This window comes from Mobula hypostoma, chromosome 4, assembly GCF_963921235.1.
Source record: "Mobula hypostoma chromosome 4, sMobHyp1.1, whole genome shotgun sequence".
Taxonomy (NCBI): Eukaryota; Metazoa; Chordata; class Chondrichthyes; order Myliobatiformes; family Myliobatidae; genus Mobula; species Mobula hypostoma.
In genome coordinates this window covers 159232226-159245124 of record NC_086100.1, presented here as the reverse complement: position 1 = coordinate 159245124, position 12899 = coordinate 159232226, and the positions used below count along the sequence as shown (strand labels likewise).

Genomic DNA, 12899 nt, shown 5'->3' with positions numbered 1-12899 from the left:
GTGATAGTATGGAATGGATTTTGGTAAGAAATAAAAGGAAAATGAGTTTGGGGGGGAGAGAATGTGTCTGGGTAGGAGGGTCACCCACTGAAGGGCATAAGGACTGTGGTAGAAGATGCTGTTGATGGCAAGATTGTGATAGCTTTCATATCTAATTGTGACAAAGGCTTTCAGAAGTATATTGGTGAAGTAAAATCAGCAATATGTCTTAGCAAAGGTAGGGTGTTGATTACAAGTGCTGACTTAAAACAACAGAAGAAAATACTGAAAATGAAGACTGTGGATGGAAGTAAAATTGTTAGTACATTAGGAGGGGGAAAATGAAGGTTTGGTGTGTTACTTCAGGTGTTCCTCTGTGCCTATCTATGGAGAATATTAGGGACAACTTGAGAGGGGGCAAGGTAGTTTTGGCTAGGAGATAACAGACCTGGAGAGAAAAATGTGATAGTTTGTCTATTCTGTTGTCTTTTTCTGATGAAGTGCTTCGATCAAAGTCTATTTAGGCTGTATTAGTTATTCAGTCAAAATGTATGACTCTCCACCATTGCAGAGATTTAAATGCCAATGAGTGGGACAGGTCGCTACTTCTTGTAGGGTGAAACTGCAATGTGCAAAATGTGGATGTGAACCTGAATATGAGAATTGTGGAGTTAGTGCAGAGGCAAGATGCTGCAACTGTGGAGGTGCTCATAGTGCTGCTTATTTCGGATGCCCTGTTTTACAAAAGGCTTGGGAAATTCAGAAGGTGAAGTTGGTGCATAATATTTCTTATGCAGAAGCTTCAAGAAGATTTGAAACCACTACATCCGTTGGGTATCAGGTTAAAACAGACACTTACAGGGATTCGGATGGAGGAAGATCATGGAGTGAGGTTGTTCAGGGGGGAGTGGGGGAGGTGAAACATCTAGTAAGGTAATGATTCTTAAAAAAAGATAGATTTTCTTCCGTTTCTATGTGCTGTGGTTAATGGAACAGTACAGGCAGGAAAGAAATCTGATAGACTTAAACTTAGGATAATGGTGGATGCAACATCAAAGAATTTGGGTTTAGTGAGAATTACTGTAGGAAAGGTATATGAGGTATTTCGGAGAGAAGATTTGGGGAATGATAGTAGAAGGAATGGGCTGGTGGTGGAGGGTGATTGTATACAGGGTGCTATGTTTTGATCTTCTCCAACAACTTAGAGTTCTTCATTGGAATGTGAGAAGTCTGTCAGCGAATGGACAGGAATTTAAATCATATGTTTTAGGCTTTGGTGTTTCCTTGAGTGTTCTTGTGTACAAGAAACTTGGTTGTGATCACATTTATCATTTTAGATTCAGGGTTATGAGGTTGTGAGATATGATAGACATACAGCTGTGGGAGGAGGTTGTGCCAATTTTGTGAAGGAGGGTTTCTTGTACAGATTTTTGCTTTCTCCAAAGAATACCAAATTTGTAATTATTGAATTGTGATAGGGTGGGATCAAAATTGTGAAATTTTATAATCCAGGTCAGGAATTGTCTGTGGAAGGTTTGGGGAGAATGGTGGGAAACTATTCTGGTAAAATTATTTTTGGGATGACTTTAACATACATAGCAGTTTGTGGGGCAGTACGTCTACAGATGCTAATGGGGCAATAGAAGAGGAGCTTTTGGAAGAATATGATTTAATTTGTTTCAATGATGGCAGAAAGACATTGCTGCAAGTGGGGGCTCTTGTCTGGACTTGACTCGTATCTCTGCTCCACTTGCTGGAGTTAGTAGTTGGGATGTAATGACTTACTGTATGGGGAGTGATCATTTCCCAGTCTTGTGTATTTGTAGGGATCAAGGTTCACTGTCAGAATTTGGGTTCTGGTACTTTCATGGTCTTTTAGATGGCAAACTGGGGAAAATTTTCCACTGAATGTGAGAAATCATTTGATCAACTGTCTCCAGGTGATACCGGAGAAGACTATCACAGTATAATTCAGAATCAGGTTTATTATCACTGGCATAATAACTTAGCAGCAACAATTCAGTGCAATACAAAATCTAGCAGAGAGAAAAAAAATAAAAATAATAATAATACTAGACAAGTACTGTAAATCAATTACAGTATACATATATTAAATAGATTTTTAAAAATGTGCAAAAACATAAATACTATATATTTAAAAAAAAAGAAGTGAGGTAGTGGCTAAAGATTCAATGACCATTTAGGAATCAGATGGCAGAGGGGAAGAAGCTGTTCCTGAATTGCTGAGTGTGTGCCTTCAGGCTTCTGTATCTCCTTCCTGATGGTAACAGTGAGAAAAGGGCATGCCCTGGGTGCTGGAGGTCCTTAATAATGGACACTGCCTTTCTGAGACACCGCTCCCTGAAGATGTCCTGGGTACTTTGTAGGCTAGTACCCAAGATGGAGCTGACTAGATTTACAACCTTCTGCAGCTTCTTTCGGTCCTGTGCAGTAGCCCATCCATACCAGACAGTGATGCAGCCTGTCAGAATGCTCTCCACAGTTCAACTATAGAAGTTTTTGAGTGTATTTGTTGACATGCCAAATCTCTTCAAACTCAGAATAAAGTATAGCCGCTGTCTTGCTTTCTTTATAACTACATTGATATGTTGGGACCAAGTTAGATGCTCAGAGATCTTGACACCCAGGAACTTGAAACTGCTCACTCTCGCCACTTCTGATCCCTCTATGAGGATTGGTATGTGTTCCTTCGTCTTACCCTTCCTGAAGTCCACAATCAGCTCTTTCATCTTACTGACATTGAGTGCCAGGTTGTTGCTGTAACACCACTCCACTAGTTGACATATCTCACTCCTGTATGCCCTCTCGTCACCCCCTGAGATTCTACCAACAATGGTTGTATTGTCAGCAAATTTATAGATGGTATTTGAGCTATGCCTAGCCACACAGTTGTGTGTATACAGAGAGTAGAGCAGTGGGATAAACACACACCCCTGAGGTGTGCCAATGTTGATTGTCAGCGAGGAGGATATGTTATCAGCAATCTGCACAGATTATGGTCTTCCATTTAGGAAGTCGAGGATCCAATTGCAGAGGGAGATACAGAGGCCCATGTTTAGTAACTTCTCAGTCAGGATTGTGGGAATGATGGTATTAAATGCTGAGCTATAGTCGACGAACAGCATCCTGACGTAGGTAATGTGTTGTCCAGGTGGTCTAAAGCCGTGTGGTGAGCCATTGAGATTGTGTCTGCCGTTGACCTATTGCAGCAATAGGCAAATTGCAATGTGTCCAGGTCCGTGCTGAAGCAGGAATTGAGTCTGGTCATGACCAACCTCTCAAAGCATTTCATCACTGTCAATGTGAGTGCTACTGGGCGATAGTCATTAAGGCAGCCCACATTATTCTTCTTAGGCACTGGTATAATTGTTGCCTTTTTGAAGCAAGTGGAAACTTCCGCCTGTAGCAGTGAGAGGTTGAAAATGTCCTTACATAACCCCCATTAGTTGGTTGGCAGAGGTTTTTGGAGCCTTACTAGGTACTCCATCAGGACCTTATGCCTTGCAAGGGTTCACTCTCTTTAAAGACAATCTAATATTGGCCTCTGAGATGGAGATCATATGGTCATCAGGTGCAGCACGGATCTTCACAGCTGTAGTTGTATTCTCCCTTTCAAAGCGTGCATAGAAGGCGTTGAGTTCATCTGGTAGTGAAGCATCGCTGCCATTCAGGCTATTGGGTTTCGCTTTGTAGGAAGTAATGTCTTGCTGACTCTGCCAGAGTTGCTGTGCATCCGATGTCGCCTCCAAACTCGTACAGAATTGTCTCTTTGCCCTTGAAATAGCCCTCCACAAATCATACCTGGTTTTCCGGTACAGGCCTGGGTTGCCAGTCTTGAATGCCAGAGATCTAGCCTTCAGCAGACAACGTACCTCCTGGTTCATCCATGTCTTTTGGTTTGGGATGTACAGTAAGTCTTTGGTGGCACACACTCATCCACACAGGTTTTAATTCCTAGTTTGTGGGCAGCCTATCAAACCATTCCTTTGGTGTTAGGAGAGCTGGTAAGGAATGTGTTCTTGGTGGGCACAGGAATGTACAGAGGCTAGAGATGGGCTTTTCACATTTTGAAACATAAATTAACACCAGAAGCCTTGCTGAATTTTCAGAAGAAGAGAGCAAAAGCAAGGAGAGTAATTAGGAATGCTAAAAGGACGGCTTGGAGGGGATTTTGCTCATCAGTTGGGCAGGACACTAGCATACCAGTGGTGTGGGGAATGCTAAAGAAAATGTATGATGTTAGAGTTATAACCAGATTCCAGTAATAGTGGAGAATGGAAAGTTGGCTACAATGGCTGAATGTCTGGGAAACACGTTTGCAAATTTACAGGATGTTTGAATGTGCCATGGATAATGACTTTACGATGGCTGAATCAAAATCAGATTTAATATCACCGGCATATGTTGTGAAATTTATAAACTTTATGGCAGCAATACAATGAAATACATGGTAAATAAATATAGAGAAAAACAGTTACATTAAGTATATATGTGTCTATTAAATAGTTAAATTAAAGTAAGTAGTGTAAAATAACAGAAATAAAATGTAGTAACGTAGTGTTCATGGGTTCAGTGTCCATTTAGAGATCGGATGGCAGAGCAGAAGAAGCTGTTTCTGAATCACTCAGTGTGTGCCTTCAGGCTTCTGCATCTCCTTCCCGACAGCAAGTGTGAATAGGGCATGTCCTGGATGGTAGGAATCGTTAATGACAGATGCCATCTTCCTAAGGCATAGGTCATTGAAGATGTCTTGGATACTATGGAGGCTGGTACCCATGATAGAGCTGACTAATTTTACAAGTTTCTGCAATTTATTTTGATCTTGTGTAGTAGCCCTTCCCCCGTCCCATATCAGATGGTGATGTAGCCAGTTAAGATGCACTCCACAGTACATTTGTAGAATTTTTCATGTGGTTTAGTTGACAAACCAAATCTCCTCAAACTCCCCATGAAATACAGTCACTGTCTTGCCTTCTTCATAGCTACATCAATATGTTATGTCCAGGTTAGGTACCCAGAGATATTGACACCCAGAAACTTCATATTGCTCACTCTCTCCACTTCTGATTCCTCTATGAGGAGTGGTTTGTGTTCCCTCGTCTTAACCTTCCTGAACTGAAATTTGTTGTCAATAGTGCAAGTATTACAGCCCTGGGACAGGGTACGGTTAGCTATCATTTCTTGCAGCGTCTGCCTGAGACAGTCCTAAAGAAGTTGCTTGCCATGCTTGGTATGACATGGCCACTTGCAGCCCAGATTTTCCAATAAAAAGTTATGAAGCAGCACTTCAAAGGCTGCAGTATACAAGATAATTGCCAGGCCATTTTGTGCAGGGTATATTTTCTACGTGACAACAACACTTCTTTTGCCATAAAGCTCTTTGGTTTGCTCTGAGGTCATGATGTGGGCAATTTTCTTACCATCACACAAGAAAGCCTTAAACACCGAATTAAAAAATAACCTTTCATAATGTACAAATTCTTTAAAACTCAGTCAAGATTGTCAACAAATGTTACACCATGGAAAGAAAAATTGTGGGTGCTCTATCATTTTATTCTTTCACTTGTCCATTGGAATATTGTATTAGAGATCAACTACTTTTCCTCATTTATCAGGTCGTTACACCACATGTATTTTATTTCCAAATGCATAGTAGTCTTGATTTACTTGTCTCTCACTTTCTGCCTGCATATTTGTAAGCCTTTTCTCAGGAGTGAACTCATTTATTTCAGGATGCCATTAGAACTGAAGTGAATGTTTCAAGAACAGCAGTTCTTCAAGACTTAATAGACTCGTGCAGATCTCACAATGGACTTGCGTACTTTACAGCACTTAAGGTATGGAACTGTTTTCTCTTCAACATTTCGAAAATCTAATTATTAAAGATTATGCAGCTCTACGGCCCAGAAAGTGTTTCTTTGCCCTATTATGTCGATCCTGACTGCCGTGACTTCCTATACTGATTTCACAACCACTGCAATACTTGGGTGGGAGGAATGTTGTCATTACGGCTCACATAGAGATTTCCATTTGAAATACAGATAAGAAAATGGCAATAGAAAGTCAAGTTTTGTAGACCCGAACAAGGAAGACTTAATACATGATTAATTTGCCTTCAATTGCCTAATCGAAGTATGGTTCTAAGGCCATTGGCAGTGGTAGGTGACTGCAGAGGTGGAAGATGATGGAGAGATGGGGAGATAACTGTATCAGTACACACAAATGAATTTAGTCTTTATTTGAAAGTATTCTTATTTTATGAATTAACTTGATCCAATTTTGAAATTACTATAAGAGATCTCAATGGAGCACAGATCTTATTAAGAGACACTGAGGAGTAAAAGGGCACAAACTACTGCTACAGGGTCATCACTGACAGGCAGGATTGATTACAGCATGACATATTTGGCATCGTCTGTGCAAATGTAATTGTAGACATTTATAGAGGAGGAAGTTGAGAAGTGCTGACAACCAAAATGTTCTGAGAATTTTCAAACTTTGATCTACTATTATCAGCATAAGAGGGGAGGATTGATTGCACCAGCCACTCCAGCTTACACAGACAACTCTGGTCCAACAATTTGATTTTAAGGAGGATATTTTCCCCATTATAAGAGGAGGCATTGGGCCAAAATCACACATATTTTCCATTTGTGGCAAGAGGAAACTTTGTTCCAAACCTAGGCAATTAGTTATTGTGGAATTTCCAGCATATTCCAAGATTTTTGATACGTTAAAATATACTTAAACAATGATTATATTAAACCAATATACAGCAGCAACATGATAAGAGCCCTTGGTATTACAGTGAAAGTACCAGCATGGACAGAAAATTGGCTGACCGGCAGGAGGCAAGGTGCGGGAATAAAGAGTGCCCTTTCTGATTTGTTGACAGTTGAAAGTGGTGTTTCACAGGGTTCAGTGTTGGGACCACTTCTTTCCACATCATTCTACATTGTGGCCAAGTTTGCAGACAATACAAAAGATAGGTGGAGGGAAGATAGTGTTGAGGAAGCAGGGAATCTGCAGAAAGACTTACACAGATTGGAGGAATGGACAAATAAGTGGCAGGTGGAATATAGTGTAGGGAAGTGCTTGGTTATGCACTTTGGTAGAAGGAATAAAGGCATGGACTGTTTTCAAAATGGGGAGAAAACTCACAAATCAGAGGTGCAAAGGGGCTTGGGATTGCTCGTGCAGGATTCCCTAAATGTTACCTTGCAGGTTGAGTAGACGGTAAGGAAGGCAAATGCAATGTTAGCATTCATTTTAAGAGGACTTAGAATATAAGAACAAAGATGTCATGCTGAGGCTTTTTAAGGCACTGGTTAGACTGCACTTGGAGTATTATGAGCATTTTTGGGCCCCTCTTCAAAGACGATGCGCTGGCACTGGAGAGGATCTGGAGGAGGTTCACAAAAATGATCCAAGGAATGAAACGGTTAACATATGAGAAGTATTTGATGGTTCTAGGCCTGTACCTGCTGGAATTTAGAAGCATGAGGGGGGAATCTCATTGAAACCAGTGGAATATTGAAAGGCTAGACAAAGGGGCTGCGGAGAGGATGTTTCCTATGGTCGGGGAGCCTAGGATCAAAGGGCACAATCTCAGAAAAAAGGGACAGATATTTAGAACAGAGATGAGGAAATTTTTCTTTAGCCAGATAGTGGCGAATCTGTGGTATATTTAAAGTTACTGGGTATATTTAAAGCTGAGGTTGATTAATCAGGGCATTAAAGGTTATGGAGAATGGGCTAATAAATCAGGTGTGATAGAATGACAAAGCTGACTTGATGGGCTGAGTGGCGTGATTCTGCCCCTATGTCTTAGGGTCTTATATTGCAACTCTTACATCAATGCCTCAGCAAATGAAGGCAAGCATGGCAAATGCATTCTTCGTTACACTATCCATCTGTGGCGCCACTTTCAGCAAATTGAGAACTTGCAGCCCAGGTCCCTCTGTGGATTAAGGCTTATAAGATCGCTGCCATTTACTCTTCATGCTCTACTGGAAATGGACTTTCCAAACTGCGTTATCTCTTACTTGTTTGGAAGACATCTGCCACTGCTCTGCCTAACTTTACAGCTGATCTGTGCCTCACTGTATACTTCTTCATTATCTATAACTCTCAAACTTTTGTATTGTCAGCATACTTAATAATTATACTCCTGCATGCTCACCTTGTTATTTATATGGTACAAAAAAAACAAGGGTCCCAGCACAAATCCCTGAAGTACACCATATTACAGATTTCCAGTCAGAAAATCCACCATGGTATCTTGTCTCCGACCTCCAAACTAAATGTGGATCCAATATACCAACGTCATAATCCTTGTCCTTAAGCTTCTGGTCTAGCCTACCATGCAGGATCTAGCTAAAATCCTTGCTGAAATCCATATAGACATTATCTCTCACACTGACTGCATGATTGATTTTTAGGATACCTCCTCAAAAACATCCATCAGTTTTGTGAGAAATGATGACTTTGTTATTTGGATTCAGAATTGGCTTGCTCATAAAAGCCAGAGGGTGATGATAAATGGGGCTTATTCTAGTTGGAGGTCCATAACTAGTAGTATTATGTAGGAATCCATACTGGACCTCTGTTGCTTGTGATATATAAATGACTTGTTAAGTATGGAAGGTTTGTTAAGTTTGGAGATGTCAAAAAAATGGTGGCATTGAGTAGAAGTTTGCCAAAGGATACAAAGGGTTATAGATCAGTTACAGATATGAGTGGAGAAATGGCAGGCGTAGTTTAATCTAGACAAATGTGAGATGTTGCGCCTTGGAAGATCAATGTAAAGGGAAAGAACACAGTCAACAGCAGATCCCTTAGCAGGGTTGATGCAGAGGATATTGAAGTCCATGTCCATAGCTCCTTGGAAGTGCAGCATGCTTGTTTTTATCATTTGAGGCAATGAATGAATGAGTCAGAAAGTTTTATTGTAGCTTTATAAATTTCCAGTTGGGCTGTGACTGGAGTATTGATTTCAATTCTAGTTGCCTCATTATAGGAAGATATGGAGGCTTTTGAGAAGGTGCAGAAGAGTTTTACCTGGATGCTCACTGAATTAGTGCGTAAGTAGAGCTTGGACAAACAAGGGTTATTTTCTCTGGAGTGGTGGTGGCTGAGGGGAGACCTGATTTTATAGAATTGAGAGGAATAGATTTATAACCAGTATCTTTTTCCCAGAGTCAAAATGTATTTAACGTGATAGGGGAAAAGTTCAAAGCAGATAAGTGAGCAAGTTCTTTTTTTTTACAAAGCGAATGTTGGGTGCCTGAAATGTTTATCATGGAAGTAAATAGGATAAAGGCATTTAAGAGGCTCTTGGATGGGCACATGAATATGTAACTAATACAAGGATATGGACTATGTGCAGGCAGAAGGGATGTGTAATTAAGCATCATTAGCTTAATTAGCTTGGCATAACATTGTGGGCCAAATTACTTGTTCCTGTACTGAACTACAGTATGTTCCAATTAAAATATCTTAGCTAGTCTTCTGCGAGCTCACTCATGGCTAAGGAAGTTACAAAGAGCACCAGCAGAATCCCAACAGTCTCCTCTCTTGCTTCCTTTAGCATTCTAAGATAGATCCAAGATTTTCTCCTTCCCAACAGACATGCTTCAGAAAATCAGCACCCACTCCCTTAACTCTGCAGCCTCCACATCCCCTTGCTTTGTGTATACCAATGAGAAGCATATATTCAGGACCTCGCTAACACATATAGTTTAATCCTTTAGTTCTTGAGGGGACTTACTCTTTCCTTAGCTACCCTGTTCCTTATAATGTACACAGTGTAAATGTTTTAGGATTCTCTTTACTCCAACTTGCCAAAGCCATAAACTAATTGTGGTTAGGAGATAATGAACAATGTCTATGAGGAGAGGAGTCAATGATATCAGAAGGCAAACATTCAAAATATTAATGTTTCAATCTTGATTCTATTATTTCAGGTTAGATTTCATAATGAACCATGCTTTGGACCTGGGGTGACACAGGAATTCTTCACTCTTTTCAGCGAGGAGCTCCAACACGACGAAAGGATATTTATGAACGATGATGAATCTAATTTGCTGTGGTTCTCCAATAGGGTAAGAAATGCTATATCGACCACTGAACATATGCATATGCAAGTGTCATCTGTGAATGCCGCTTGACTCATCTTAGTTGGTTTACTTTAGTTCTGGAGTAGTGTTGTCATGAATCAAACAGTTTTTTAGTTCTAAAGATTCGCTAGCCTTATAGGAAGTTTGTTGGAAGTGAGATGCAACCCTGCACCAAAAAAAAAAGAGAAAAGCATTGGGGAAATAGCAATGTTTAACATCAATCATTGCTGAGAATGGTTCTTTAGTCAATCCACTGGATAATATCAGGGCCTAAGGGTCCAAGGAGATTCTGATAGTTTTGTATTATTTTAACATTCACAGGAAACTGAAATGAAGGATGTATTTCATCTGGTGGGAAGTCTGTGTGGAATTGCTCTGTCGCATAGTTTTGTTTCCAACTTTCACTTCCCTTTGGCATTGTACAAAAAATTGCTCCATGTGCGACCAACACTGGAGGATCTAAAGGAGCTCTGGCCAACAGTAGGAGTGTGAGTGAAATCAAATCTTCTTGCATTTTTATCCTTCTTCATCTCATCTTTACAAAGCAATTTTCCCATCCATGATACCTGTGGAAAAGTTATTGTCCTTTTCCAGGTTCTACAGAGAATAATGATGAATTGCCTATAAAGTAAAAAGTTAACACTCTTTCATAGATAGTTTCTGATTAATGAAAACTGATACATTTACAAAAGCTATTTCCACAAACTTATGTCTTCCATTAAAAGGAGCAATCCAGAGATAACTTCAGCTTTCAATGTCTGCATCTTTGTTCTACATTGCAGGTCACTCCAGAATATCCTTGACTATGAGTATGATGACTTTAAAGAAGAGCATGATATATATTTTTCAGTAAGTTTACTCTTATTTTAAATAACCAATGAACATATTAATTTCATATTGAAGTATAAGGGAAAGACTGTAGTTTAAGGCAGTAGGTACTTTAGGGAGTAAATCAGCCATTCTAAAGCAGTTTGCCCTGTGTGTGACTCCAGACAGAACTGATTGATACTGAAACTGCCCAACTCAGAATGAAACAGAATGGACCATCTCTCATTAGCATTGAAGTTAGATGCGGAAATTATCACACGCAGTTCAAGAAAATCTTCAGTCCTCCTCATAAATATCTGGTGACTGGGAAATGATGTTTAGCTTGAGAGGACTGCCCCCTTAAATCAGTTCAATAGTTCCATTTAGTATCAGAGAATGTATACAATATACAACCTGAAATTTTCACTCTCCGCGAACATCCTCGAAACTGAAGAAAAACCCCAAAGAATGAATGACAGAAAGAAATGTAAGAACTCAAAAGCCCCCTACCACCTCCCATGCACAAACAGCATCAAACCCTCCCCTTCCCCCTCCCCCACTTGTTCTAGCATAAAGAATCATCAGTCCCATCACTTGCCATGCAAGCCACAGCAAAGCCCCTAAATGGAGACCATGACCTACAGTACATCAAAAACTAACTGTTCACTCCAATAGGCATTCTCTCTCACTAACAAGCGAGAGACAGATATAAGATACAGGAGCAGAATTAGACCATTTGACCCTTCAAGTCTGCTCCACCATTTCATCATGGCTGATCCAATTTTTCTCTCAGTCCCAATCTCCTGCCTTAGCCCTGTATCCTTTCAGGCCCTGACGAATCAAGAACCTATCAACCGCTGCCTTAAATATATATGTAAAGACTTGGCATCCATAGCTGCCTGTAGCAAAGAATTCCACAGATTCACCACTCTGGCTAAAGAAATTCCTCCTCATCTCCATCTAAAAGGATGCCTCTCTATTCTTAGGCTGTGTCCTCTGGTCTTAGACTTTCCTGCCATAGGAAACATCCTCTCCACATCCACTCTATCATTTGATAGGTCTCAGTGAGGCACAAGTCTTCCAGGTCCCTTAGCACCTCAAGGTTTTTGTATCTTCTCTCCATTTAGAAATGTCAACCCTTTTATTTCTTTTATCAAAGTGCATGACCACTGCCATCCCATCTGCCATTTCTTTGCCCATTCTCCTAATCTGTCTAGGTCCTTAGGAAGCTTCTCTACTTCCTCAAAATTACCTGTCACCCCACCTCTCTTCATATTGTCTGCAAACTTTGCAACAAGACCATCAATTCCATCATTGACATATAACGTAAAAGAATTGGTCCCAGCACAAACCCCTGTGGAGCACCACAGGGCATTGGCAGCCAGTCAGAAAAGGCCGCCTTTATTCCCACTCTTTGCCTCCTACCAATCAGCCACTGCTTTATCCATGCTAGATTTTTTCCTGAAGTACCATGGGGTCATAGCTTGTTAAGCAGCCTTATGTGTGGCACCTTGTCAAATGCCTTCTGTAAATCCAAGTACACAACATCAACTGATTTTCCTTTATCTGTCTATTTTATCATGTGCCTCCTAGTACCCTGAGACCTCATCCTTAACAATCATCTTCCCAACCACTGAGCTCAGACTCACTGGCCTATAGTTTCCTTGCTTCTACCTCTCACCCTTCTTGAAGAGTGGAGTGAAATTTGCAATTTTCCAGTCTTCCAGAACAATTCCAGAATCTAGTGATTCTTGAAAGATCATTACAAATGCCTCCACAATCTCTTCAACCACCTCTGTCAAAACCCTGGGGTGTACAGGTGACTTATCTACCTTCACACCTTTCAGTTTCCCAAGATCCTTTTCTCTAGTTACGGTGACTTCACATACTTCATGACCCCTGACACCTCCACCATACTACTAGTGTCTTCCACCATGATAATTGATGCAAAATACTTATTCAGTTTGTCCGCTG

The 12899-nt window shown here is 40.5% G+C and overlaps 1 protein-coding gene across 4 annotated transcripts in view; it reads left to right on the top strand.

Moving 5' to 3' along the window:
• LOC134345718 (probable E3 ubiquitin-protein ligase HERC3) overlaps positions 1-12899 on the top strand; it is a 71725-nt gene that overhangs the window by 48705 nt on the left and 10121 nt on the right. For all 4 annotated transcript variants that reach the window (XM_063046838.1, XM_063046837.1, XM_063046836.1 and 1 more), the window contains 4 exons: positions 5733-5837; positions 9966-10103; positions 10440-10606; positions 10901-10967. In XM_063046838.1, coding sequence (XP_062902908.1) covers positions 5733-5837; positions 9966-10103; positions 10440-10606; positions 10901-10967 — 477 coding nt within the window. The remainder of the gene's footprint in view (positions 1-5732; positions 5838-9965; positions 10104-10439; positions 10607-10900; positions 10968-12899) is intronic.